This window comes from Macrobrachium nipponense, chromosome 12, assembly GCF_015104395.2.
Source record: "Macrobrachium nipponense isolate FS-2020 chromosome 12, ASM1510439v2, whole genome shotgun sequence".
Lineage (NCBI taxonomy): Eukaryota > Metazoa > Arthropoda > Malacostraca > Decapoda > Palaemonidae > Macrobrachium > Macrobrachium nipponense.
Window position 1 is genome coordinate 41095429 of NC_087205.1, and position 23580 is coordinate 41119008.

The following is a 23580-nucleotide window of genomic DNA, read 5'->3' on the forward strand; positions in this document are numbered from 1 at the left end:
AAACTAACCTCATCAAAATAAAATTAGCATATCAATATAATATTATAATAAGATAATACAAATAATACCACATACACAACATGCATGAGCATAGCGGATGGATGAGGGCTTTCCTTTACCTCCAAAATTAATAACTGGCGTAGTACTAGGCTAGCTAGCCTAGCCCGCCTCAAACACACTACTCACACATGAAGTAGATTAAAAAATAAAACAGCACTCTCGTGAGGGAACCAAATCGCTCATGAAGGACGATGACTAACGAGGGAAACCCTCTAAATAAGGCCAAAAAATGTAATGGCTCTAACAGTGATACATAAGCCTATCGGTACACATCAGGAGCGAAATGGTAAAATTTCACGACAACAGTAACGCTTACTGTGATGTGCAATAGTGGTGAAAATAAGCTATGCATCGAAATAAAAAAGTTGAGAGGACTGAGTAATGCGGTACCTTGATGTAAACATGGCGGCTCTCTGGATGAGGGCTTCCTCCACATACACAACATACAAACACCTCAACCATAAACTTTGCAAATAAGGGCAAACTGTTGCCTAACCGCGTTCAAAGTCAACAAATAATATACTCAACTTAGATGAAGATGCTTCTTGAAGATCAAAAGACATTATAATAAAAAATATAGCAAAATAATCACAAGTGAAAACTAAAGCGGTTCACGTTGCAAGTGCTATGAAAGGAATGAGGGTTCTTGGTAGAGGTAGTAGTGACGAGCGGAAGGTAGCCGTTGTAACGGCACCTCTCTGGCGGGGGATTTTGAGAGAGGAGAGACCTAATTGGCAAAGTATCTGTGATAGTGGCTTCCACTCGCCCCTGATGCTATACCGACACCCAATGAGGGTGATCGATCCAGAGGTAGTAACTCTGGCATTCCATATAGCTTTTTTCTCTGGTATATTTAGCATTTATTTATACCTAGAAATGAGTGCTATAGGAACATTTCACTGGGCAACACAGGTCAATCCCAGAAATACAAAGTTGTGAATGGAAACGCATGGCCAGACTCAGATGTCTGGTGATGACTCATGCTCGGGTCTCTCAGGCCTTCTCAATTCAAGATGGCGGTGGGAGAAGCCGCAACACCTGCTCCACCTAACCTAGGCTGAATCACAAACCCAACTGGATGGATATCCGGAGCAGAAGTTACATTGATAAATGGAGGGGGAGTAATTACTCTCGAATAACACGGAACCAGATCATAACCAAAATTGCACACCTTAAACAGAGGAACAGACAAACCCCCAGGGAAAGTTGAGAAAGAAGTTGGAGGAGGGAAACGGGAAGAAGCCACACTGGGAGTAACCACTGGAGTGCCCACTACCGAAGTTGGACAACTGCACTCAAAGGTGCCTCTACGGGTATGCTACACACTGCGGAGCCCATCGGAATCACCGAATGAAGATTACCATCTACTCTAGTGAAAAGAGGGACTAAGGATACAATCAGAACTGTTACTTTTGACGATGGCACAACCGAATCACCCATTACAGAAGCCCCCGCATGAACCGCAACAGAGACATTATGTCTTAAACCCATCATAGGATGTAAATACGTCTTCACGGAAGGTTCTACAACCACTTGAAAAGCATGCAAGCAAGAAGTCTGCAAACCTGCTTGAAAAATAGGAGTTAAGGTTGAAGATATAGAATCAGGCTGCATGAACAAAGACTCCAAGATGAACTGCAAAGAGAGACCTGAAAAGGCTGATTGTGTAAAGACCCTAGAAGAAGGTTTAAAATGCAAAGTTGGAAGGGAAGGCTCCAAAGCAGAAGAAGCAGCCATAGTTTTTAGAGAAAGAAAATAAACCAACTCTGTTCCCCCCTGATAATCTTGGTAAACCTCATTAATAAACTCTGGGAAATCCTTCAGTATGTGATCGAGAATATTAGAAAAACCAAAATGGAAACATTGTCTCACTAATAACCTGTACCACTGAGACAAACCTAACAAATTTGCATTAAACCCAGCTAAATTAATACCTTGGTTATCCAAATTACTGCCACCAAAATATAACCCAAACTTATCCATTGAGGGAAAAGGAACCTTCGAAGATGAAGGAATACTATCCAGAATCTCAGCATCCGACACTGAAACCACATCCACACTCCCACCTACAGACTTTGAAGCTTCTGTTGAAGAGACTTCGAAGCAGGAAATAAAACCTCAGAAGGATCCAACGACGAAACCCATGACCCCTAGCACCTGTTAGGGCTGGTTCTGGAACAGGCAGGGGGGCTGAAAGAGAACGATTGAATCACTTATGTAATACTATTAACCTTACTTTCAACTAACTTAAGTCATAAAATTAGAAAATAAACTAAACATGCTAGATGACAACCTGTCTTCTAACTTCCTAAACAACTCTGATGATTCTATAGCTTCTTTATCTACTGACTGTGATTCTACGTCTGACTTACACTTACTCTTGGAAGCTAAGGATTTACTGTGCTTTAAGTAATCTTCCATTGGCTCTAAAGACCAATCCCTACACTCTTCACACCTTTGTCTGATGCTACACTGAACCTTCCAACATGTAATGCATAGAGAATGCCGATCATGTTTAAAAGTACTCATCTACTCCTCCGCTTGCATGCCGTGCAGGACCGATGTGTGCCGATATCTTCACCAGCAGGTTGCTCATAGTCGCAGCAGTAGACAAAGCAGACGTAGAGGCATTGGCTAACGATGTTTCTTTATGTAGCTTATCCATCTCGAGTCCAATACCAAACCAGGTTGACACCAGGAGAAGTTCCAAAATTCAGATCAAACCGAAGACAAACCCAGAAGTGTAGTCATAATATAAAAAGGCCAAGTTCATAATCCAGTATCCAGAGACCAAATCTGTTTAGTGGGGGTTGGGTTAAGACCAAAAGGTTCGCCTGATGCGGGACATGTCCTCGCAGCACGGCGAACCAATAGCAATTGAGGAGGTAGGCCTCTGGGGGCCAGTACTTGCAGCAGCATTGCCAACGTTATCACAGGTAACTCAGTGGACAAATTTTACCTGCAGCGTTGGTAGCGCTGACAGTTAAATACCCACTTTGTTGGAAAATTTGTGGGGATGTAGTTTGGGGTGGTCAGTGACCAGGGCTCATTCAGGTGTTCAGGGAGTGTATTGCAATACAAAATTCAAGAAAAATTGTCAAACATAACCCTGAAAAAATCCAAACTGCAGTCTCTTACGTTGCTAAAGGAGCTCTCATGTCGTTTGATTTTCGAGTGAACATTAAAGCAGAGAGTCCAGCAAGTCTGTCTCCCTGTAGACCAAGGACATGTACCAGCCGCAACAAGGACGGAGGTAGTAGCGACATACACAGTTGAAACAAGCCATAACCAAAACTCACAGAGGCCATCAATCTTGATACCAGGTCAGGTGGTAAGGCTCTGAAAAATGAGGGAAACTGCAATTATTCCTCTAAAAATCTGTAATATGGTTAGGAATTTAAGATAAAAGCCATCAGTCACTGATAAGAGCAGTGAACACTGAAAAACTTGACTTGATGGAATCTATAAGCTTATGCAAACCTGGAACTTGTATATTAATTTTTATATGTTAACATTCAATATACCTACCTTTTTTGTTGGTGCTTTTGATTTGAATTCAAAAAGCCTTTCAAATTAGGTACTGATTTAGAGAGAGGTATACGAAGCCCCAAGGCTGAAGTTGAAGGTGACGAGAGCTCTGGGGGTGAACTGTTGTTGGCTGGGCCTGGAACTCCCATTGAGCCTACAGACCAAGACCCAGGGCTCTGAAGTTCTTTAGTATTACTAGCAAAGGATTCAAAGGTGTCTTCATTGAGAGGAGCTGGAAAAATTAAAACAAATCCATCTGGGATAAAGTACCACTCTTATACAAGATTTAACAAATTTCCAATATGAAAAAACAAGGCATTTTTGTAAATCTTTGAAAAATATGAATTTTATCACTAAACCATTCTTCTACTGCTTGTCCTCAATACAAACACTAAATTGTACCACTCAATTCTGAGATACAATACATACCTGTTTTTTTATGACTTAAAAATTTTTTACTTTCTGCCATTCATTCTCCCCATCATGGTGATGGATTTCATGAAAATGATATTTACAGATATGGTTGTAAGAAGTGCGGTTGCCATTAAAAATCATTTAATGATGCCAGAATCAGAATGCCAGAATCAGAATGTCAGTCTCAAGATTGTACTTGTATATTATTCAAACATGCAGAAACTAATGAAAGAATACCGTACTTACATGGTGCTTCAGGTGCTTCACTACAGGTCTGCTTGTACATCCTCTTGACTTTTGCATAAGCATGTTCATACACTTTCCAGGCTTTGCGGAGGACCCATCCTCCCTTGACATAGGAGCCAATCTCCTGCTGAAGGAAAGTGAGTATTGCCAGGAGGACTTGGCAGTCAGCTAAGATCACTTGCTGCTCTAACTGCAGGCCTGGCTCATCTCCCTGGGGAAAAAAGTTTATGATTGAAGAGTTAACATCAGCAATGATAAATCTTAAAACATATTAAACAATTCAAAACTATTCTTTCATTACAAATTTTTTCTGCTATGTCCCATCATCATCATGACCATTTGTACATCAAGTTTTACTTACAAGGGAATACACCTATTGAGACTACATATTGTGCAATTTCTGCCTCAAATCTAATTTGGCCCTAGTCCTTATGTCCATCTCTATCTTTGTCTATCTCGCCTAGCTCGACTTTTCCCATTTCAAGTACCCTTCAGCAGAGACCTTTGAGTGCTGTTGTTCAACTAAGACACTTGTTAAAAATATTATCATCTTCAGCTACTTCTAAGACTATTTTCCTTGCTCTGAACATCTTTTATCAACCCGTTTCCCATTTTATTGTAACTCAGTATGTATTTTGTAATGTAAAAAGGGATTTTGACGAAGGAAAAATCTATTTCTGGGCAAGGACCTGTGTCGCCCAGTGAAATGCTTCCTTTAGTGTTCATTTTTAAGGTAAAATATTGCTATAATTACCAGAGAAAAACTAAAATCGTAATGCCAGAATAGACTGGCTCGCTCACCTTTAATAAAGGTGTCAGTATGGTATCTGGGGCAAGTGGGAACCACTACCAGAGGTCCCTTGCCATTTAGATTCTCCCTTCCTCAATATCCCTCGTCTACAGAGGAGCCGATCCAAGGCCCCGCTACCCGCTACTACTACAACTAGGGCCTTTCTTTTCATTCCTGTAGATAGTACCCAAGCTGGGCCAAAAAGGGTGTGGAAGAAAAGTGGGGTAGGATTTCACTGGGCGACACAGGTCCTTGCCCAGAAATAGATTTTTCCTTCGTCAAAATCCCTTTTCTGGGCTCAGCCTGTGTCGCTCCATGAAATAGTGCCAGAGAATTGGCTCCACCAGCTTGGAAAAAGTGTAGATAGTCAATAATTACAGGTGAATTAAAACTCGATTAGAGTTAAATACTATAATGTACAATGATCCTTAAAACTAACTTATCTACACAGTGGGGTTAAATAACCCACAAAGGTCCAAATAACACACACCAGTAACAAATTATTACAACGGAAATTAGACCCAGATACAAATATATATACAATACAAATGATACATATATACAGAAAGTGCTATCCAAGGTAAAGTATGAACCCAGTAACGACCAAGCTACGGCAAGAATGCTAGTGAGGCAGGTAGGAGAGAGAGAGATGTAAGAGATATAGGCTATATAACCACTTATTATTAATTATGAATGTCAGGGGAAACTGTGTTTCCGGCTGCCACTGCTGGAAATTTAAGGGCCTCTAAAGACTTCAATACTGTCGGAGATTTCCAGCCTGTGTACTTCTTAAGATCGTCAAAATTCATATGTTGAAAATAATTAATGGAGGTGGCTACTGCCCTAACATCATGCGCCCTTGGAAAGGATTCCAAGTTAGCTTGTTTTATGAAATACAAAATTTGTCTAATCCCTTTTAGGGAAATAGTTCAGCCTTTTTCCCTAATGAACAAGGGGCCTGAAGATATCAGGGCAGTCCTGTTTAAATATGCTCCTAGAGAATTAACTGGACATAGGGATGGGTCCTGGGGAAGTGGGACAATCTTCCATGGGGCCCATCTCTCTTGTGGGTCCTCATTTTTAGCTAGAAATTGACGATCTGGTGATAGAAGTAGTTCTCCTGAGGCTAAACTTTAGGAATAACGTTTTCCTTAAGAGGGTTATATAATTACATGAGTCATTATTAGTGTCAGAAGCCAATTCAAGGACATCGTTTAAAAACCATGAGACCGTCCTGGGCCTCTCAGATGGTCTGAGTCTTGCACAAGCTCTTGGAATGGATGAAAAGTACGAATCTGTTAGATCTACATATATTGAAACCAAATTGGAAGATCTTCTTAAGAGCTGATTTGGTAGTAGTAATTGTACAGCTAGCTGCTAGACCTTTTTTGAACAAGGTTCTGAAAAAGGTTATGGCCAGATTCGTGGACATGGTTTGTGCATCTGAGTCCTTTAAAAATATAGCTAGTTTCTTAACTGCTGAGTCATATTGACGCAAGGTCGATTACCGTTTGTCAGATTCTAAGAACAGGATGTTCCGAGGATCTATGTTGGCATCTTTCTGAGCTGCAAACTTCATAAAGTCCATAAAGTTAGGGCTTTCTGAATTCCTGAGGAAGCGGACACAGTCCGCGTTTGAACCATCTGCGTCAGTTTGGGATTGGGAATCCGTTGAGGCCGGTGTCCTAATTCCAATAGTAGAGGGAACCAATTGCTCTTGGGCCAATTGGGGGCTACTAGTGCAATGTGACCCTTGAACGTCCTGAGCTTGTTCAGGACTTTCAGGAGTAGATTCACTGGAGGAAAGAGGTAAATTCTCTTCCATACATTCCAATCTATAGCCATAGGGTTCGTGGCGTAGCCCAGAGGGTCCAGGTTGGGAGCCACATAACAAGGAGTCTGTGGTTCGACTCTGTGGCAAAGAGATCCATCTGAAGTCCTGGTACCTGTTGACAGATCCATCTGAATGACTCCTTGTCCAATGTCCACTCCGATTCTAGCGGGACGGATCGTGATAGGGCGTCTGCCACCACGTTTCTGACTCCTGCTAGGTGAGTGGCTGACAGGTGCCATTTGTTCTTGTCTGATAAGGCAAATATGGCTATCATGACATGGTTCACATGGCTCGATTTGGAGCCACCCCTGTTTATGCAGTGGATTACTACCGCACTGTCCAATACCAACTTGATATGAGACTTCTTGGCTGGTTGTAGCCTTTTCAGGGTGAGAAACACTGCCATAACTTCCAGTACATTGATGTGTAGCTGGCGGAATGTTAGAGACCAGGTTCCATGTACCTTTTTGTACTGTGAGTAATCGCCCCAGCAGCTTAGTGAGGCGTCTGTGTGGACTACTAGGGCCGGCGGAGGAAATTGCAAGGGTATTGTCTTTGACAGATTCTTGATTTCTGTCCAAGGGCGGAGCCTCTTGCGTAAGATTGCCGGAATGGGAGCCATTTTGTCCCGGGATCTCCGGTTTGCTTTTGAGCGCCAAACCCGGTTTATATCCTTTAGTTTGGCTTCCAACAGAACGTCTGTTACTGATGCAAATTAAATTGGAGTGATCCTAGGATTCTTTCCTGGTTCCTCCGGGACGTCTGTTTGTTTTTGAGAAATTGCCTTGTGGCCTCGGCTATTTCTCTTCTCTTCAACGGCGGAATTGATAGAGTATGAGAGTTTAAGTCCCATTGGACTCCGGTGTCAGCCGAGACTTGGTTTTGTTTATCTGGAACCCTAAATATTCCAGAAACTGAATTACCTTGACCGTCGCCTTGTGGCATTCTTCGATACCTGTGGCCCATACGAGCCAATCGTCCAGATAGGCTGCTAACATTATTCCCTGAGTTCTCAACTCCTGTACTACTGTTTCCGCCAACTTGGTGAATATTCTGGGCGCTATGTTGAGCCCGTATGGCATTACTCTGAAGGAGTAAGCCTTCTTTCCTAGTTTGAAGCTTAGGAATGGGCAGAAGTGTCTTGCTATTGAGACATGATAGTACGTATCTGTAAGATCTATAGAGGTGCTGACGGCCCCACGGGGAAGTAAGGTCTGCACCTGTGAAACAGTCAGCATTCGAAACTTGTTGCAGTGAATGAATGAGTTCAGATGGGACAAGTCTAGAATTATTCTTAATTTGTTTGTGTCTTTCTTTGGCACGCTGAACAAGCGCCCTTGAAACTTTAAGTTTCTGACTCTTGATACTACCCTCTTTTGAAGAAGTTCTTGGGTATACTCTACCAACTCCGCTGTTGGTTTTTGGTAAAAGGTGTTGGATGGAGGAGGACCTTGAAGCCAACTCCACCCCAGACCTTTGGTCACAATGCTCTGTGCCCAATTGCTGAACCCCCACCGATGTTGGTAGAGGTACCGCCTCCCTCCTACCTGGGGATTCTCACTGGTTTGCTGATGGACGACCACCTCGTGCTCCCCGAAAGCCCTTGCCCCGGTTAGTGGCTCTTCCGGCGCCCCGGTGACGGGAGGGACCCCTAGCTCTGCTGCATCTAGCGAACCTATTGAACGGTTGAAAGGACTGAGATTTATAGGTCGCATAAAAGGGCGCAGAAACTGCAAAAGAAGTCGAAGCCTGGGATTGTGCTGGTTGGGTCAACAACACAAACTGCTGTTGCGGCTGTGCCTTGGATGTTGACGGTTGAGGTACTTGGGGTACCGGAACCGCCTGCATTAGAGTCTGTTGGGGAGCCTGGAAGGGCTGGAACTTCCTAGGTCTCTTTTTTGATTTGGGATTTGATCCAGTAAACTCGGGTTTGCGTTTGGGCACGAGTCCCCAACGAATCTTCAGGCTCTGGTTCACTCTAGCCGCTTTGCACAGAACCTCATTCACAGCGGTGGCGGGGAAGAGGTCCGTGCCCCATATGGATGAGGCGATCAATTTGTTCGGTTCATGGCGGATAGTAGCTTCTGCCAGAACATGTTTTTACGCCGCACTACCATAAAATCATACAAGTCACACTGCATTGTATGCAGTAGTGACTTAGTCATGATTTTAAATAGCGTCTCTTGTCCATAGATAAGAGACGCCATCTCGGTCATCGTTAGCGAACTGAGGGACCTACTGAGCCTCATCCTAGCGTCGCATTCCGCTTGAATTAGGGCCTCTGACAGTTTAGGCAACCTCTCGCTGAACAGCGTGTTACCGCAGTCCAGCTTGAGTTTGCCCACTGAAAAGGTGGCAGGAGCATCAGAGTAGAACTCCGCTGATCCAGGGAGCAGAAGGGAAGTCGGTTCCGTCTCCCAGAGCTGAGGCATAGGCTTGTCTTTCAGGACTGCCTGGGCTGTTGCCTCTGTCACTTTTGAGATGAATGGCAATGGAGTGTCCTCATTTACCATGAAAATTGTAAATGGGCTCTTGAATGCAGTAACTTTCGTATTTCTGCATTCCCATTCATCAAGATTCTGGCGCCAAGCTTGTTGAGCTTGGTCCCGGGGGAGGATTAGAAGGGATTACCATTTCCTTCGGGACTTTATCCTCCCTGCTCATGGTGGCATCCGTTAAATGGACATAGCCAAAGAAAGGGGGTTGGAGTCCCTCAGGATAAAACTCGAAGTCCTCTAGCCTTCGAGTTCCACAACCCTCAATGGTCAGCATGCCCTCTGCGAAGGGGGCGTGTGCTGCTACCCTCCATGGGTTGTTCGGTTTAAATGGAGGGAGGTTGGATGAGTCCGGCATCAGCAATACCTGAGTTGCCTGGCCGGGCTGTGCTTGTCCTGCTGCCATACTCTCTCGGAGACCGGACATCATGTTCTCCTGGGCTACTATCCTCTCCGACAAGGATTGGATAGTTTGTCCTGGTGCTTCCAGCGTAGTTGACAGCTGGGCCAACATTTCCTGGAACTTGGTCTGAACCAAGTCCCCAACCATGTTGCCCATCCACTGCATGATGCTATCCGAGAAAGCATCAGGGTCAAAGGAGGAAGGCTGAGCCTTCTTGGGAACCTTGGTCCTCGATCCCTTTGGTGGGAAAGTGACTTTTGGCTTGACTGCCCCGGGATTATGAGCCGGTGGCGTAGTGGCAAGCTTGGTTCCTGACCTCTTCTGCAGGGACTTTTGCTTAGACTTGAAGTCTTTCTTGCTTTTAACTTTAGGGATCGCCGACAAGGACTTCGGTCTAACCGACTGCGGTCTATCGGCGAACCCTTGGAAAGAAGTAGAAGTAGAAGGAGAAGAAGACAAAGATGGACTCAAGGCAAACCCTTGAGCCCCTACTAAACCTGCCTCGCTACCATTCTTACCGTTGCCCATGTCGTCTATAGCCATGGGCTCGCAGTCCAGGTCGAGGGCTGCCACTTCCCCCGCTACCCCTTCTGCGATGCCTTCCTCCGTAAGGGATGCCACTGCTTCCTGAATCCTGGCGATCAGAGGAGCGGCCACTTCCGGATCCACCACAGATCCCTTCTTCACCCCTGGGAAGATAAGGGTGGCCATGTCCTGGGCAAGGATGTAGGATTGGCCCTTGGCAGAGTTGCGTCCAAAACCGCCAACCCATACCTTTAGGGTGGATAAGGCGGCTTCCCGGACTGCTTGCGCTCCCTGTAAGCAGGGCTATTATTAATACTTAACACTAGAAATAGACTTAACCTAGTACCAAAGTGTACATTACAGTATATTGATTCACATTGTAACATTATGAAGAGGCCGGAGTGTTACATACCCCGGAGGTGGCTTCGTTAACCAAAGCGTAGCAGATGGCGCAGTTCTCATGGTGCCAAACTACGTAGTCCTCCATGCGAACTGCACAGGCGGCATGGGCCCGGCAGACCACGTGCCCACAGGGTTCCTGGAGAACGGCGTTGCACCCATCCTCCAGACAACAGGTAACCTGTAAGTCAAATGATACATGAGTATCATCAACAACCTTTCGGAGTAGGTCCGTGGTTGTGTGCGGTATGCTAATGCTGCCGGAGTAACTCCGGTGTCAGCATATATCATGCACGATAACTTATCACTCTGTTACTACTAGCTCCGGCGCCCCGTGTATGCTTATAGGGACATCCTAGGCAGATAATGGGAACTAAGAGATTCCACTGTAGCTCCGGCGACGCCCGAGATATAAAATCTGACCGATTAAGTGGATTCAAGCTGTCCTCCATATGCTGGAGTGAGGGATAACCCAAGTTAGACACAGGGTGAAGAGCAAGCCGTAACAGAGTGGAATGGTTAAAATACCTGGCGGAGTTGGGTACTCCGCCGGGTAAAAAACTTATAATAGAAGGTGGATGTTATGTGTAATAAAATATGCATGCAACGAAATCACATAGATAGGTCGGAGCCTTCACATATCTAAGGAAGCAATGCTATCCCGAGGTCAGGTCCGGCGTGTGCCGGAGTCCTGAGGCCGCCGAAGCGGGGTGGGGAAGGGTGGGCTTCCTAGATAGTGAGAGGGATACCCTACCTAGTGGGTGGAGGAGTGTCCCACTCTCCCGCGCCTGGTGGCCAACCATGGCTCGGTCAAGCGAGGTACCCCCCCCTTCACCACTAACAGCGCGGTAGAGTACGGCAGGCCTGTTCACCGACTGTGCCCCCAGTGAATCCCCCCCCCTTAGGAGACTCGGATGGGAGCGAGTCGTCACTCCACCAAAGTGGGTGAGCGAGGAGGGGGAGGAGGGGGGAGCTGGGAGGGGTCGGTAGCAGGGTGGCTTGTACGTGATCAACTGGGGACACTCTCAGCCAGGTGAACAGTCACGCGGTGTGAGAGGCCAGTCGATCTAAGAAGACCTAGGCCAACTAAGTGCTGGCTATAAGGAGAACACATAACATAAATATCCTGTCCTAACACGGGGGGAGGAGTGAAATAAAAGGGAGTGAGAGAGAAAGAGAAGGTCCTTGAGAAACTAGGTTAAGCAAAATCCAATGGAGGAAAAGCTAGCCTAGAAACTCAGAGTGGCTTAGCCTAGATGCCGTAACGAATGATCGGGGGGCAAGTGGCTAGGGTGACTCAAGGACGGAGTGCTACGAAGGAACTAGGGTCCTTCGTAAGGAAAACAAGACAATAGATCCTATCTTACTGATAAACAAGGGTTGAGATGACAACCTCCATGCAAGAAAGGAAAGCGAGCGCCACGACCAAAAGCATGCGGTTCGGAAGTAGGCTATCCCCCGTGAACAGACTAAAAACTTAAAACAACATGGCAAATGCATCTTAAAATAAATATATATAGAGTACTGCTAAAGTGCAATCGAGACCAATTAGTATGGGAGACCAATTGGTGCAAAAAAGCAGGGAATCATCACGCGGCTGGCGAGCCAAGAAGGCGGCGTGGGACCGGCAACGCACGTGTTACCGCTCGCACATATAACCTAAGATAATTTGGCATAAAATGTCAAAAACCGTCTCAAAATTATCCCAAACATTAAAAGCAGTACTTAACTTGGATGCAGAAGCTTGAAGATCCATGTTGATGATGAGTGATAACCCAAACGAGAGAAAAACACAGCACAAGGAAAAAATGCGTGTGGTGTGAGCAATGCTATCGAAAGGAATGAAAACAAAGGCGCTAGTCGTAGTAGTAGCGGGTAGCGGGGCCTTGGATCAGCTCCTCTGTAGACGAGGGATATTGAGGAAGGGAGAACCTAAATGGCAAGGGACCTCAGGTAGTGGTTTCCACTCGCCCCAGATACCATACTGACACCTTTATTAAAGGTGAGCGAGCCAGTCTATTCTGGCATTACGATTTTAGTTTTTCTCTGGTAATTATAGCAATATTTTACCTTAGAAATGAACACTAAAGGAAGCATTTCACGGAGCGATACAGGCTGAGCCCAGAAAGCACAAGTATCTGTTGCCATGATAAGCACAAGTCTCATTTGTGAAATTTATGCTTTTGTTTTCTTTACTAGTGTGATAGCTTTATCTCCATTAATCCAGCAAACTTTACTACGTACTGCACTTCACTTAGGCCACTGCTACGTTTTTCTGAGTGCAATTTCCATATCAACAGCTTCACAATACACTGTCACCAAAGTAACAAACATCATAAGAGACTTACTTGCTCTTGGCCATTTCTACTCCCTAAGACTATGTTCTTCACCGAAGAGAACCATCCATTCTCCCCACCCCCACATCTTCGCTCCATGTTCCGCAGTGTTTCCATACTATGGTTGACCTTCTCATCTTCAAAAGACATGACAGCATTCTGAAAAAAAAGAAAAAAATTAACAGCTAGTTTCAATGGTAAGAAATAGTTTAGTTTAACCAAACTAAGTAAAATTCTCCACTTTCACAAGGATGTCCTAAAATGCAGTCAATCTCCAAATTATATTTCTATACAGTATATCTTTTGTACCATCTAGTAAGTTACACTGAGGTAGGGCATTTAATTAACTGTATGTAAAGACTTATATTGACAACAGCTACACAAATATTGGAGAGATTTCAAACTTATATAAAATTTGCAACTAATTAAAATCTAATAGTTTCAACGTACAGTAGTACCTAACTAGAGGGCCCAAATTTCCATTTTGTACTGTGTAAATTATCTAAGACATTTATAAAAAAAAATCTAAAATAATCAAAGCTTATGTAGCACTTCACCATGTAATTATCTTACAAATAGCATGAAAACTTGTCACCTATAATCCATGGTAAAAATGACAAATTTTCTAAGACAATTTGTATTTTTCATAGCTACAAACGTGAGGTCTTAACAAAAGTATAATTTTCTAGCACCTAGCTGGATCTGGTTAAATAATTGGAGATTGAAAAAGCAAGGAATCTGTGAGATCTGGCAATGTGTGCGTATATCGGGTGAAAACTGGTCAAAGACCGCACACCCACGCTATCGCGTTTAGTCTTTCCCAACTCAGGATGTCATAAGATGACAGAGGGGCGGCTAGAGGTGGGCAGTAAATCGTTAAGACCCCAGGTTTGTAACTATGTAAAATACAAATTGTCTTAGAAAATTTATCATTTGCTCATACGTGAACAAACCTTCGGTCTTACCAATAGGATAGATTTATACTTGGTGGGAGGTACAGACATCCTAAACTGGTTGGGGGCCAACCCACCAGTCCAACTCCAAAAGAAATATCTACAGGAGAGGAACTAATGCCCGTGAGAAGCTAGATAAACTGATGTCCAACAACTCAGCCAACTGGGTTGCATATAATGATATATGGGAAAAGTCATTGCAGTAGGGAACTAAAGAGAAATTCAGACTGTTTGATAACAAACCAATGCATCAAGGTTCTTTATTACTCCTCACTCACCCTTGCTAGAGAGGGGAGTATATGCTACTGAATAGAGGGTTTGACTATTTGAACACAAAGCAACCAAACTACCAGTATAACTACCTTACTCACCTATATCAGACCAGTCCAGCAAATGACAAGTCTATTTCTCAACCCGCCCATAGGACGAAGGAAAGGAACAAGAGAAAGAAAGAGACCAGCCAACTCACTTGTTCTCTCTTCCACACAGCCATCTTAGGTAAGATAAAAACATGCCCAGTTAAGGGCAACGATGAGTTACAAGATCTGTTGGGCAGCCACCACAGGACCCAAGGAAAAAGTGTCAATAGATCTGTGGGCAACATCCTTAAGATCGAAAAGAAGTGAACGTGGACTAACGTAACCAAGTACGTACAAGCGCTCAAAACTCTATGAACAGCCAAATTCTTCTTGAAAGCCAGAGAGACCAACACCCCATGTAACCAAAAAGATTGTATTCTGGAACACCTCTTTCTGAGAAACCCTGTGCTAACAAAAAGCCTGCGACAACCTGGCCTAAGATGTTGTGACCTCTTAAGATAGCAACGCAGAGCTCTGACAGGACACAACAAGAGCTCTTGAGAATCACTGCCCACAAAATCATCCAGTGATGGAATGGAAAAGGAGGCGAACCTGTCATCCTGCATCAAGGGATTCTGGGTCTTAGCCACAAATTCCAGGACAAATTCAAAGGACACTGACCCCCAACCATTGGTGTGCTTCACATCATAGCTCAGGCCATGAAGCTCCCCCACTCTCTTCGAAGAAACCAAGGCCAGGAGGAAAACCGTTTTGAGCGTAAAGTTCCTGTCTGATGAACAACGTAAAGGCTCATAAGGAGCTTTAGTGAAACTTCTCAGGACCAAGAAAATATCCCATGTTGGAGGCTTGAGTACTCTTGGAGAACACGACTGCTCAAACCCCTTAAAAAGCAAGGAGAGTTCCCAGGATGAGGAGATGTCGACACCTCTAAGACGTAACACTAAACTCAGGGTCATCCTGTAGCCTCTGATGGCAGAAACAGGCAAGCCTTTCTCATCCCTGAGGAAGACCAAAAAGTCTACTATGCGCTGAATAGAGGTTCTGAGTGGAGAAAAATCCTATTTACGACACCCATGGAAGACATCAAAAGGGACGCTAACCGTGTCATCAGTACCATCAATGCAGCAACTAACACAGTCCACCTTCCGCCCATCCAAAGGGACTTCAGCCTTGGTTACCTCTACGGGAACGTGAAAACCCATAAAGAAGGCAACCTTCTCTGCCTGATTATCAGCCAGACAAACAACCCCCCCCCCCCCCCCAACTTATGACTTGGCCAAGCGCCTCAATCAAATTTTTACTCCCTACATCTCGAGCCGCTATAGCCTGAGTTCATCGGTGGAGTTCCTTGAAGAAATTCATGACTCCCCCGGCACTGGCATCATAATGTCCCTAGACATAGAATCCCTCTTCACCAAAGTTCCCGTCAACAAGACCACCGACATCATCTTGGATCGCGTCTACCGAGACCCATCAACGGCCCCACTCAATATCTCGGAAGATTCTTTGCGCACCTTGCTGGACATCTGTACAAAGAGGGCTCCCTTCTCCACCCACCAAAGAAAGATGTTCCGCCAGAAAAATGGTATTGCCATGGGCTCTCTTTGGGGGTCCTCTTTGCCAACCTCTATATGGGCACCGTGGAAGAGAGGATCTTTGCCCAGAGCCAGGACCCCGGCAAATATGCCTGATGCCTGTTACATAGACGATATCTTCGTGCAAGTCGACACCAAGGATGAGGTAGAAGCCCTTCATCGCCAATTCCAGCAATGCAACATGATATTGTTAAGATACAATAAAGTTTTGTACATACTTACCTGGCAGATATATACTTAGCTATAGACTCGGTCGTCCCGACAGAATTTCAAAACTCGCGGCACACGCGACAGGTAGGTCAGGTGATCCACCATTCCCACCGCTGGGTGGCGGGGTCTGGAACTATTCCCGTTTTCTAAGCCATAATTTCTCTTCCACCTGTCTCCTGAGGGGAGGATGGGTGGGCCATTAATCGTATATATCTGCCATGTAAGTATGTACAAAACTTTATTGTATCTTAACAATATCATTTTTGTACAAGAAACTTACCCAGCAGATATATACTTAGCTGATTGGCACCCTTGGTGGCGGGCAAGAGACAGCTAAAAACAAAATAATACTTAAACTAAATACATTAAAAAACAGGGAAAAAACAACCTATGTTCTTGGATAAAATAATCCATAGTTCCTACCTGATTGGGCTGAAGACTTCATGACTACTGTCGATGAGTCTGCCTGCCTCAAGAGTTTCAACGAGGAATGAACCAATGGTTGAATAACTCTTTGGATCGTGTCAATGGGGGCTAGCCCGCTTACGCGACAGAGCCTATACTGGATCGTACCAATGGGGGCTGACCCACTTATATGGTAGAGCCTTGACCTTTTGTCATATCAATGGAGACTCGCCCTCTTACATGACAGAGTTAAGGTTATTAAAAAATCACAAAGAGCACTGAAGCCAATCCCGATCACCTGACCATGTTAGTATTGTTATAATCTATGAATTGCAAGAGGGTTCCCTATTCCCTCTGACAATTAACCAATAAAAAAACAACCACCAATAAAAAGTAATTTAAACACTAAACTAAATTAGGAAGGATTAGCCTCAGCCCCTTCTCCCAGCACTGAATTCGCCGAAACATACGCTCCCAGAGCAAAGCACTTTTCGTACGAAATTTTAACGTCTCTTAGGTAATTCGAGGCGAACACAGAATTACATCTCCAAAACGTCGACTCTATAAGAGCCTGAAGAGACCATGTTTTGTGAAATGCCATAGACGTAGCTATGGCTCTCACTTCATGAGCTCTCACTCTGAGAACCTTGAGATGCTCTTCATTGCACTTAAGGTGCGCTTCCCTTATTACATCTTCTATGAAGTATGTAAGGGCGTTCTTAGACATCGATCTTTTCGGATCTCTTACAGAGCACCAAAGACTTTCTTCTGTACCTCTCAGCAACTTCTTCTTCTCCAGGTAGAACTTGAGTGCCCTGACTGGACACAAAGTCCTTTCTAGTTCTCTCCCTGTTAATGAAGATAGTCCTCTTATCTCAAAGCTTCTTGGCCAAGGCTTTGAAGGATTTTCATTTATTGCTAGAAAAAATGGTTTAAAGGAGCAAATCGCTGAATCCTTCTTAAAACCCACTTTACCTTCCAAAGCTTGCAATTCGCTAATTCTCTTGGCTGTTGCTAACGCAAAGAGGAATAATGACTTTCTCGTTAAGTCTCTAAACGAAGCTGCGTGAGACGGTACAAATTTTTCCGACATCAGGAATTTGAGGACCACATCCAAGTTCCAGCTAGGCTTCTTGATTACATGGTCTTTCGTGGTTTCGAAAGACCTTATAAGGTCATGTAGATCTTTATTATTCGTCAGATCTATTCCTCTATGTCGAAAAACTGAGGCCAGCATACTTCTGTAACCCTTCACTGTTGAAACTGCCAGGTTACAGTCTTTTCTCAAATATAGGAGAAAATCTGCGATTTCAGTTACAGAGGTACTGGAAGAGGATATTTTCTTTCCCTTACACCATCTTCTAAACAACTCCCACTTCGACTGATATACTTTAGAGGTGGAGACTCTTCTGGCTCTTGCAATAGCCTTCGCCACTTCTCGTGAAAAGCCCCTTGCTCTGACAAGTCCTTCGACAGTCTGAAGGCGGTCAGACTTAGAGCGGGGAGGTTTTGTGAAACCTGTCGAAGTGGGGTTGTTTGAGAAGATCGTTCCTCAGTGGAAGCGATCTTGGAAAATCTACTAACCACTCCAGCACCTCTGTGAACCAATCGAGAGCTGGCCAGAAGGGAGCGATGAGGGTCATTCTTGTTCCTTCCGAGCAAGTGAACTTCCTCAATACTTCCCCTACTATCTTGAAAGGAGGGAAGGCGTATGCGTCCAAGCCCGTCCAATCTAGCAGAAAGCTGTCTACTGCTACTGCTTGTGGATCCGAGATCGGGGAGACAATAGGTCTCTAATCTGTGATTCTTGTTGGTCGCGAACAGGTCTATATTGGGCCTTCCCCACAGATGCCAAAGTTGTTGGCAAATCTGAGGATTGAGAGTCCATTCCGTGGGTAGGACTTGTTCTTTTCTGCTCAACAGATCTGCCTGGACATTTTCTCTCCCTGCCACAAACCTTGTGAGAAGAGAGATCTTCCTTTCCTGAGCCCAAATCAGCAGATCCTTTGCTGATTCGTACAGGGAAAAGGAATGCGCCCCCCCTTGTTTCTTTATATAAGTGAGGGCTGTTGTGTTGTCCGAGTGAATCTGAATCCCCAGACCTGAGACCTGTTCCTCGAAATGAACTAACGCTAGATGAATGGCTGTTAGTTCTTTCTTGTTTATGTGCCAGGACACTTGTTCTCCTTCCCAAGTGCCTGACACTTCTTCCGAACCTAGGGTCGCTCCCCACCCTGAATCTGAGGCGTCTGCAAATAACGCTAGGCGAGGGTTCTGTAAGCGAAGGGAGATTCCCTTGCTTAGTTTCTGTGGATCTAACCACCAACGGATATTCTCCTTGATCCCTTTCGAGATTGGAAACGTATCTCCTAGATTGTTGGATTTCCAATCCCACTTCTCCTTCAGATAAAATTGAAGGGTCGTAGGTGTAGTCTTCCTAAGGAAACGAACTGTTCCATCGAGGGAGAGGGTCCCCAGTAAGCTCATCCATTCCCCTCGCGGAACAATGTTCTTTCCTTAAGAAGACTGCCACCTTTTCTAAGCAGCGTTCTCTCCTTTCCTGCGAAGGAAGGATATGCTAGAAAATCCCGAGAATCCATCTGAATCCCCAGATAGACAATACTCTGCTGGGGGAGTCAGCATGGATTTCTCGCGATTGACTATAAGTCCTAGGGACTTTGTCAAATTTAGAGTAACTAATAGGTCCTCCAGACATTTTTTCTCCGATTGGGCTCTTATTAGCCAATCGTCCAGATATAATGAGATCCTGATCCCTTCCAGATGTAGCCAATAAGCTACATTCTTCATGATGTCCGTGAAGACTTGAGGGGCAGTCGAAAGTCCGAAGCACATCGCTCGGAACTGGAACACTTTCCCTTGGAACATGAACCTCAGATACTTCCTTGCTGCCGGATGAATTGGCACATGGAAATACGCATCCTGAAGGTCCAGGGACACCATCCAGTCCCCTGGACGAAGAGCAGATAGACAGAGGAAGACGTCTCCATTGAAAATTTCTTCTTCAATACAAAGAAATTCAGGGCACTGACGTCTAGAACCGGTCTCCATCCCCCCGATGCTTTCGGTACCAGGAATAGCCGATTGTAAAATCCTGGAGACTGGAGATCTTGAACCAGTTCTACCACTTCCTTGGAAATCATCTGTTCCACTGCTTGCAAAATAGCAAGCTTTCAGACCGGATCCGAGTATCTTGCAGTCAACTCCCTTGGAGTTGTCGTCAAGGGAGGATTTTCCCTGAAGGGGATCAAGTATCCTTTTTTCAGGATAGAGAGGGACCAAGAGTCCGCTCCCTTCTGCGCCCAAACTTTGGCAAAGTGGAGTAGTCTGGCGCCTACTTTCGTCTGGAGGACTCCCTGCTCATCTAGACTTCCCGAAGGACCTTCTAGATGGTCTACTCCTTCTATCTGGTCTGCGACCTCTAAGAGGGGCTCTAGAAGAGAAGGCACCTCGAAAGGGCTGTACAAAAGAGGGTCTCTCTTTTTTCTCTATAGGCACTGCCGGCCTAAACTTCTTGGCTGAGTGCGTGAGGAGATCCTGAGTTGCCTTCTCCGTAAGAGATTTAGAAACCTCTCTAACAGTCTCCTGTGGAAATAGATGCGGGGATAACGGTGCAAAAAGAAGAGATGTCCTTTGCAAAGGTGATACTGCTCTTGCTAGAAAAGAGCTAAAGACCGATCTCTTCTTTAAGACTCCCGTTCCAAAAAGAGAGGCAACTTCTACGGAACCGTCCATGACCGCTCTGTCCAAGCAAGCCAGGACGCTTGAAAGTTCCTCCATGGAAACAAAGTCAGTGTCCTGGGCTTTCTTAGCTAACGCTCCCAAAGCCCAGTCCATAAAATTGAAGACTTCTAGGGTTTTAAAGAGGCCCTTTAGAAGGTGGTCTAGCTCACACATGCCCCAAGTTGCCTTAGCCGACAGCAAAGACTTCCTCCTGGAAGAGTCCACTAAGGAAGCAAAATCCGCATCTGCGGAAGAAGGGAGGCCTAACCCCATAGGTTCTTTGGTCTCGTACCACCTTCCTGGTTTGCCTGTTAACTTGGAAGGAGGGCAGGAAAAAACTGTCTTGCCCGCTTCCCTTCTGGAAGTCAACCACTCTGAAAAGGTCTTTAATGCCTTTTTCATACAAAGAGCGGGGCGCATCTTGACGAAGGAAGACGACTTGAGAGCTTTTGTGCTAGACATCAAAGATCCTGGTGAAGGAGGGTCAGCAGGATGAAGGGAGTCTCCGAACTCCTTTAGCAGCAAAAGAGAAAGTCTCTTGTAGTCAGAGACTGCTACATCTACTGGCTCGTCGTCTTCCGATACCTGGTCCAACTGATCCACCGAAGGAGACCGTTTGGGAGTGATCTGGCTCTTCCCGGGAGAAGAACTCCTTTCCCGAGAAGGGGAGCGCTGAACATTAGCACTTATATACGAAGAGTGAGGCTCCTGCCTGTCCGAAACACTCTTGCGCCTACTAGACTCTTGTTGTCTAGGTTCGCCAGGTTCGCGGCGCTTGCTAGGCTCCTGGCGCCCTGATTCAGGGCGCTTGAAAAGATCCCCGCGTCCTGATTCATGACGCTTAACAGGCTCTTGGCGCCCTAACTCTTGACGCCTAACGTACTCCTGGCGTCCTGCCTCCTGGCGTCCTAACTCCTGGCGCCCTGACTCCTGGCGCCCTGACTCCTGGCACCCTGACTCATGGCGTCCTGGCTCCTGGCGCCCTGACTCATGGCATCCTGATTCCTGCCTTCTAGCAGAATCCTGACGTCCTGAATCCTGTGGTCTGAGAGGCTCTTGACGCCCTTTCTTGCGTCTTGCTGCCTCTTTGCGCCTGTCTGGCTCCTGGTCCTGCAGACCCAAAGGATCCTGATACTTAAATCGGTTTTCGGTTCCTTAAACCAAATAAACCGATCAAGACTTCTGCTCGATTCGCGGCGTCTCAGAGGACGCTTCGGGGAAGACAGCCTAGAGGGCGAAAGAACTCTTCTCTCAGGAGAACAACTCCTATCGGACGAGTCTCTCGACGAAGGCGAAAAACGCCCTGGAGATTGTGAGGGTTCTCTCCTATACGAAGAGGGGCGTTTAGCGGAACTCTTAACAGGAGCGAAACATCTTTTCCTCCTTGTCGAGTCCTTAGCAAAGGAGCCTACTAAAGAAGCTAACTGCTCTTGCAGATTAAACAAAAACTTCTTCGTAGGATCCTGAGGAGAAGGCTCTTCTTGTTTCGTCTTCTTAGGACCCGAAGGCCAATCCTCGGGAAAACGCTCTGGGCTGGAATAAGCCGCGTCTCCTTTAGGAGCCTTCCAGGCTCTCTTCAAAGGGCGCGAAAGCGAGGCCGAACTCCATCCTCGTTTAGGAGAGGAAGAGTCTGAGGCCGAAAAACACTCCCTTAGGACGCCTTTTCTGCGGCAATCCGAGGCAGCCTGGGACTTTACAACAGGATCTGCCGAAGGGACGCCTGACCGTTGGGGATGTTCTGCATCCTCCCTGCGGCTTTCGACATTCCTCCTCCCCTGGTCCTGGGAGTTTGGAAGCGGTCTAGGCCTAGGAGCAATGAGGAACCGGTCAGACGCCCCCTCCACTGCACTGGGGACACTGCACAAGTCACTATCACCACTCTTACCTTGGTTTAGAGCTCGTAGCTGAGCTTGAAGTTTCTTGATTGAAGCTTTTACATTTTCCCTCTCCGAAGAAGAATCTTTGGATTCAGAACAGGGAGAAGCAGCTGAGGCTAAGGGAAAATCGTTAGTAGGAGAGTTAACTTCTTGTTCTAAAGAGCAAGATCTACTAGATGACCTAGCTGAAGCCTTTCTCACTCTATCTCTCTCAAGCTTCCTAACATATGATGATAACTCCTTCCATTCAAGCTCCGTAAGGTTCTCGCATTCAACACAGGTGTTATTAAAAGAACATTCATTCTCCCTGCATTTAGCGCAAATACTATGAGGATCTAATGCCGATTTAGGCAGCCTAACCTTACAACCTTCCCTACTGCAAACTCTAAACATAGGTGAAGCCTTAGCGTCAGACATCGTGAAAGAGTAGTCAAAACCAAAGTCGAAAAACAGTCCACAATAAGCGTATGCCAAGCCAGAGAAAAAACAGAATACGTCACCAAAAAACCAATCCAAATTCTCGGCAAACGAGTAGAAATCCAAGATGGAGGAACGAACAATAGGTGTTGTCCGTTCAACCGACAGAGAAATTATGGCTTAGAAAACGGGAATAGTTCCAGACCCCGCCACCCAGCGGCGGGAATGGTGGATCACCTGACCTACCTGTCGCGTGTGCCGCGAGTTTTGAAATTCTGTCGGGACGACCGAGTCTATAGCTAAGTATATATCTGCTGGGTAAGTTTCTTGTACAAAAATGCTAACTACACAGTCGAGTTTAGCACCAACGATCAGCTCCCCTTCCTCGACATCCTTATAATGAAGACAGAAGACCGCACTTCTGTCTACATGAAGAAGACAAATTTAGGAATCTGCCTCAACAGGGATAGAGAGTGCCCTGACAGGTTTAAGACCACCACCGTTAGGGCCTTTGTAAAAAGGGCCCTCTCCCATTGTTCTACCTGGCAGGACACACACCTCGAGCTTGAGAGAGCTTCACAGATGCTCGTGAACAACGGATATTCTAATAAGCTCATCAACTGAGAAGTGCGCACTGCCCTCGAAAAATGGTACTCAAATGAGGAAGAAGATCCATGACCCCGCCCCACCGAGAACATCAAGATATATTATAAGGCCTTCATGCACTCTCAGTACCGCGAGGAGGAGAACTCGATGAGGAAGATCATCAAGGAGAATGTCCTCCCCATTGAAGAAGGCAAGATGGTGAACCTTATAATATACTACAAAAACAGGAAAACAGGAGATCTAATCATGAAAAATAATCCCACACCGCCATCAAGAGACCCCCTCAGTCAGACGAACGTAGTATACCAATACACATGCCCCACCCGAGGATGTCCTGGGAAGTACATTGGAATGACTACAATGCATCTTGCAAAGAGAGTCTCCTGTCACACCCAAGAAGGGGCCATCAAGAATCACACCCTAACC

General features: G+C 45.5%; 1 protein-coding gene across 2 annotated transcripts in view; it reads right to left on the minus strand.

The window, feature by feature from the left end:
- The window catches only part of LOC135224501 (tetratricopeptide repeat protein 39C-like), a 245508-nt gene that overhangs the window by 216016 nt on the left and 5912 nt on the right, over positions 1-23580 (minus strand). For both annotated transcript variants that reach the window (XM_064263519.1, XM_064263517.1), the window contains exons 2-5: positions 13043-13189; positions 4249-4459; positions 3589-3820; positions 3199-3399 (exon numbers count right to left, since the gene is read on the minus strand). In XM_064263519.1, coding sequence (XP_064119589.1) covers positions 3199-3399; positions 3589-3820; positions 4249-4459; positions 13043-13189 — 791 coding nt within the window. The remainder of the gene's footprint in view (positions 1-3198; positions 3400-3588; positions 3821-4248; positions 4460-13042; positions 13190-23580) is intronic.